Genomic DNA, 6,000 nt, shown 5'->3' on the forward strand with positions numbered 1-6,000 from the left:
CCAGGTACAAATAAGTACCTGTATATAATATGTAAGCCGCATTGAGCCTGCTATGAGTGGGAAAGCGCGGGGTACAAATATAAGAAAAATAAAAGTGAAGGGCTGGATATCCTGAAAAACAATGAATGTGCAGGATAGAGATTTGCTTACCAAGGAGGCAGTGCATGCAAATCTCTCCTGCATAGTCCTTGTAGAAATCCGAACTGATGTGCCCGCGAACTGGGTTGAAAACTATCCATCTGGTGATGTTATGATGCTTTGATTTAATACAGTGGTTCCGAAACCCGTCCTGGGGGTAGCCCAGCCACTCAGGTTTTCAGGATATCCGGAATTAATTTCATGAGTTAAGATTTGCATGCACTGTCTCCATGGCGTGAATATTCATTGTGGGTGTCCTGAAAACCTGACTGCCTGTAGTACCCCCAGGTCCAGTCTGTGAACCACTGAATAAAAAAAAAAAAAAGTTCTTCTAACAGCCTCAGTAGTTAAAGACAGTAACCAACCAGCATCATCTCAATTCAGCGCTCCTTGTAATAAACCTGCACCCAGGAAGCACCTGTCCAGGTTAGGTTTTTTTTTCCTTTCAGTCTCCTTCTAGGTGCTTCCCAACTTTGATTTATAACATCAGGTGTAGATAGATATACAGTTTTTTTTTTATATAAACAAAACAAATCCTTCAGAAATAAAAGAAAGTGAAAGCTGCAGGCCAAATCTTATTTCCAGTTAAGACTTGTGCGACTCTTCAGGAAGGGAAGAGAAATCTAAATAACTCAAATCCAGCCAGAGTGGATTTGAGTTATTTAGATCAAAAACAAAAAAAATTGAGACTTTCCTCCCTGTCAGACCTGAGAAGGAACAGCGGATCTGCCTTATTATCCGTTCTTTAAAAAAAAAACCAGACTTTTCAAGCTGTTGCATGCAGTCCTAAAATCTCCAGCACACCATTACCCTAAGAAGTGAAGTCAGCCCCCAAAACCCCACTGCAAAATACAAAGAATGACACCAGGGCCCGATTTACCTATCCCTTAGGGCCAGGGGAAGCTGGCAGCTTCTTGTTTTAATGCCTAGTTGAATCGCAGGCAGGCCACCCCTGAACGATTCTACACTACTGCTACTTATCACTTCTATAGCGCTACAAGGCGTACGCAGCGCTGTACACCAACACGTCTTCAAGAAATGTGTTTTGCAGCTAGAGAAAAAAATAGACCTGGGGTGCAGTGTCAGAACTGGAAACCTTGAGCTACACTTTACCATATCACACGCCTCTCTCCCCCTCCCCAGCACAACTCCCCCCCCCCCCCCTCCCATTAAAAGATAAAATTCTGGCTCTATAAAACTTAACTGATGGAATGAGCCTTTCAGGGAGTATATAAAAGCCAGGATCCTAAAATCCAATTAATATCACCACTGTGCTGCAATGATATATAGAACAGAGACTAGAGTGATAAAAGAATTAAGGTTTATCCGTATAAGCCTTATTTTGGACCTTAGTTAAAGCAACGTACTTACAGCCATCTGATGCCAAAGCACATTCCGGTCTGCAACACCAAAGACAAAAAGCTAGTGGAAAACAGTCCCAGCTTCATTTTTCTGCCCAGGATCAAAACTCCAAAAAGTCTTTGAATAAAAATAAGAATCATAAATCCGATTTAGTGGTCCCGAAGTACTTCCCTCAGGTTAGACGCTTGTCCTCCCGTCTGGGAGATGTGACCTGCTGGAGAGAAAGAGAAAAAAAAAAAATCACACATAAGTCCGGTGGAAAGAGAAAAACTGTTTGGTGAGTCATGAACGCTTTTCTCTGCCGGGCAATTTTTATCGCCCCTTTGGAGAGAAGTGTCCTGCCCGCAGCGACAAAAATCGTCTGGCTCGAATTATCCGTCCCTGACTTGAGTGTTTTCGTTTAACCCTACATATGGTGTTAAACTTTATCCTACTATCGTTATTTTAGGAGTTTTCTGTTTTGTTTTTTTTCAAGTCCAAATTGTTAATAATAATAAACACCTAAATTTCAAACCACGGTGCACATAATCTAAACACACCTATTCAATCAGTACTGTTATGAGACAGAGAATCCGTGTAGAATCATTTGGGTTAGGCAGGTTGACATCTGCTTGGCATTTTTTTTTTTAGACCTGACCTTGCCTTCCTTAAGTACAACACAGCCACCTACAACACAGTCCACGTGGGTCTCAGGATCTCAAAAGTCTTGTCACGGGGTGGGGTGATGAACATTTTCATTTCCAGGGGTTGGCCAAATTAAACGATGCACAGCCTTCTGACACCATGCGGAGCTCACAACAGATTAAACAAACAAACAAAAAAAAAATCTTGACTCCCTGGAACAGGATAAGAACGCTACTAACATCAAAACGTATAGAAAGGCTGCTAAAGCTTTTTCTTAAAAAAAAAAAAAAAAACATATATATATCGTGCCACCTGGAACAATTATTTCACTACATTCTCACAATATTAGCGAGCATTTCCCCACTTTCACAAGTAACAGGATCATCTTTTAAGCCATTGTTTGAAGGCGGGTTGTGAACTGACACTGTCTAATTCCTTTGTGCAAGGAGAAAGGAAGCCCTTTTGTCACTCTGCGCTGGGGGGTTTATTTCACGTGGCAACAGGTTTCTGCAGAAAGCAAAACACTGCCGAAGTGCAATCAGGGCCTTTCCCAGAAAGAAAGGGGTTTCTTTTTCCACGATGCCCCTTCGGCTGCCATCGTGGTGTTTTAGCTTCCAGCTGTTGTTCTAAGATTTTATCAAAGGACAGTTAGTGACGGTCAGTGCGTGTTGGGGGGGGGCATCCCCCCCTTATGATCACCTCTGATTTCATTCAGGGTTATTTTCCCTTTGTATTTGATCGTCTAACCCTGGATGGCACATTCCTTGTTTTTCCTGAGATGCTCACAAACTCCGGGCTTGGGTCTCTCTCCCCCCCCCCCCCCCCTTTCAATTTAGCAAAACTCAGATGCAGACCCCAGGCATTCACGCGTGTAATTTATTTTTTAGATGCTACCTTTGCTCGTGTGAAGTTTTGCCGACGTTGCTGCTGCTTTCAATTTAAGAGCTACCCACTTAGGGGGGAAATAAGCACGAACGCGAACATTTATTTTGAAATCTCCCACGAGTCTTAAGCCAGCGCTTTTTACAAGAAGCAAAAGTTGAAACCTTTACACTCATTCCCAGGGCTGTACTAAATTAAAACATCTCTAAAAGTCTGACCACAGAAAGTTTCCGTCTCCGAATTTCAGCCTCCCTCCAATCTATTTCCACATTTTTTTTAAATATATTTTTATTGAAACACACATTTTAAATTAAAACTAAACCCGTTAGTTTCAAAGGAATATATCCATCACAGGTGGTGAATTTTAAAAGGGGGAACACGGTGCTTTTCGCAGAATTCTGATTTTATCCAAGAGAAATCCGTTTCAAGTCGGTTTAGCCCAAAATAATTCCCATCGCTGATGCCTTGTTTATTAAGGGTAACAGATCTAGAGGTCACAGTTCAGGCCGGGAGCAAATAATTCACAGTTTGAAACGCTGTTTAAGTACATAAGTACCGCGATACTGGGAAAGACCAAGGGTCCATCAAGCCCAGCATCCTGTCTCCGACAGCGGCCAATCCAGGCTTCAAAAACCCGGCAACCCCCCCCCCCCCCCTAAAAAAAAAAAAAATTAATAATGTTCAATGGACTTTTGCTCTCCTAAGTGATTTATGTCATTGGGATCTATCAGCAGCCAGAAAGAACCTACCTGCTACAGGAAGGGGCACTAGCACGACCTGGGGGTGGGGGAAACGCAATCTCCTAAGCTCTTCGGGGTAAGGACCGTGCTTGTTACCAGCCCGTTCCGCTCCGTCAATTGCTTCGTAAGGAATCCGATCTATATAAAGGCACTGTTAAGCCAGATTTAAACTCTCCCTGTCTCCCCCCCCCCCCCCCCCACTCCATTTCGTGCACCCAGAGATCCTACTTTTACATGAAATGTTCTAAAAGCTGTTCCCCACGTCTCTGTCCTGGGTCCAGAAAATTAAAGTAAACGTATCACAAAACCGCATTAAAAAAAAAAAAAAAAAAAGAAGATTTAGAGGACTCATAAATCTGAACAGATATATTTATGAAACAAGTATATATAGAAGCAGCTCTGGTACGTAGTGCAAGACAAAAGAGATAAACTATGAATCTTGCAACACCACATTTGCTTCCCTGGGAGCAGGAAACTTCGGAGTCCGCACTAAAACTTGCTCCCAAGAAAAGCATAAAAGTGTTTTTTCTCCTCCTCACCCTGCCAGCTGTAGCTTTAGGATAACACTAAATTCCCTCTGGCCTCTTCCGCACTGCAGTGAAGAACTGTCCTTTCCCAAAACGAAAGCCACAATCGTCGCCTGGGCTTCAGATCTGGGCCACTTCGTCTGCCCCCGCCAGGGCTAAGCATTGGCTCAGGCAATAGCCCTAGAAACCGCAGCTCCTCGGACCTACCCCACCTGGCGAGCAGATTTCAAATGAGACCAGTAAAAAAAAGGCACCGGTCAAACAACTTAGGTTTCCAATCCCCACAGTCCTGAACATCAGCGTTGCAAAAGAAATCGACTTGTATTCCGCAACCGGTGTCACTCCTCTTTCCTACCTTCTTCCCAGATCCGCAGCAGACCCCCCAAAATCCCCAAACCCCGGCGGGTTCATCCGGTTCGAGAACAGGAGAAGATAGCGAACCCTTTACAACAGGCTCGACTCGGGCTGCCTCTCTGGCTCTGCTAGTTCCGAGCTTAATGGAACCTGGTTTTATCGGGTCCCTGCCGCTTTGATCTCGGCAGTGATGTCAGACTGTATTAGCATAACAAAGCGGGCTGGGGCTTTGCTGCTTCCAACACCGGGATAAACGCACGTTTGATCTATTCAGTGTAACCAAAAAGTGTGTTTTCCAACCTACCCTCTCGTTCTCCCCCCCCCCCCCCCCCCCCCCCTGCAATGAGTAGAATGGGGCGGTAGCTACAAAGGCTGCAGGAGTGAGACAACAAAACGTTTACCATATGCTTTATTTAGTTGCATCAGTTTGGTTTACCTGCAAACGGATGCAACTAAAAGTTGGTTTTCTTTTCCTCGATTTGGTGGATGTCAGTTTGTGAAATCAAGTTTAGAAGTGTTTTGGATCCACCAAACGTTACATTTTTCTGGGAGATTTTTCTGACCTAGGAGATTAGTGATACCCACCACATTTATGAAACGCTGTAATTTTTTAGTCAGCACAGATTGTGGATTTGGGTCCTGTATTCTTGTATTACGTTATATATACCATTACTTTGTTTAGATTACCTGCAAAACAAACAAACAAACAAACAACAGGCTGGTCAAATATAGGTTTTTGCCTAATCCTTACTGTAAATATTTGTGAAGATGTTTTTAAAGGATCACAGGATACAGGGGCGTAGCCAGACACCCAGTTTTGGGTGGGCCTGGGCCCAAGATGGGTGGGCAGAAGAACTCCGCCTTGCCCCACAAGTGATATGGTCTCGCCCTCTCTCACCTGCATGCCATATGGTCTCTCAAACATCCCCCTCCCCCGCATACCTTTTAAATAGCAGATTTTCACTGGCAGCGAGCAGTAACTAATACACGCTGCTCGTGTTGGCCCCACAGCCTTCCCTCTGATGCAACTTCCTGTTTCTGCATAGGTGGGGGGAATACATCAGAGGGAAGGCTGTGGGTCCGGAGCAAGCAGTATGTATCAGTCGCTGCTCACTGGAGGCGAAGATCTGCTATTTACAAGGTATACAGGAGGGACAGTTGTTGGGAGTTTTCGGCTGGTGGGGCTTGGGGATCCCTGCCAGTCACATCATAGGTGTGCTGCTACTGGATGGGCCTGAGCCCAAAGTGGGTGGGCCTGGGCCCATCCCGGCCCACCCTTGGCTACGCCACTGCACAGGAACGCTTCAGTCATGAGGGCTAAAATCACACACAAGAAAGCCTAGCAATGATTCTCAGAGCTCCCATGCCTGGCT

General features: G+C 44.7%; 1 protein-coding gene across 6 annotated transcripts in view; it reads right to left on the reverse strand.

Moving 5' to 3' along the window:
• Window positions 1–4,884, reverse strand: part of WNT11 (Wnt family member 11) — a 171,608-nt gene extending 166,724 nt beyond the window's left edge. The window contains exons 1-2 of one of the 6 annotated variants that reach the window (XM_030199329.1): window positions 4,629–4,714; window positions 1,510–1,714 (exon numbers count right to left, since the gene is read on the reverse strand). In XM_030199329.1, the coding sequence (XP_030055189.1) occupies window positions 1,510–1,640 (131 nt within the window). In that variant the 5' untranslated portion in view covers window positions 1,641–1,714; window positions 4,629–4,714. Of the gene's footprint in view, window positions 1–1,509; window positions 1,715–2,039; window positions 2,112–4,285; window positions 4,373–4,628 lie in introns of those variants that run through there. The other 5 variants (XM_030199331.1, XM_030199332.1, XM_030199330.1 and 2 more) reach the window with 5 other exon arrangements.
• Window positions 4,885–6,000: the final 1,116 nt, after the last annotated feature.

This window comes from Microcaecilia unicolor, chromosome 4 (assembly GCF_901765095.1).
Source record: "Microcaecilia unicolor chromosome 4, aMicUni1.1, whole genome shotgun sequence".
Lineage (NCBI taxonomy): Eukaryota > Metazoa > Chordata > Amphibia > Gymnophiona > Siphonopidae > Microcaecilia > Microcaecilia unicolor.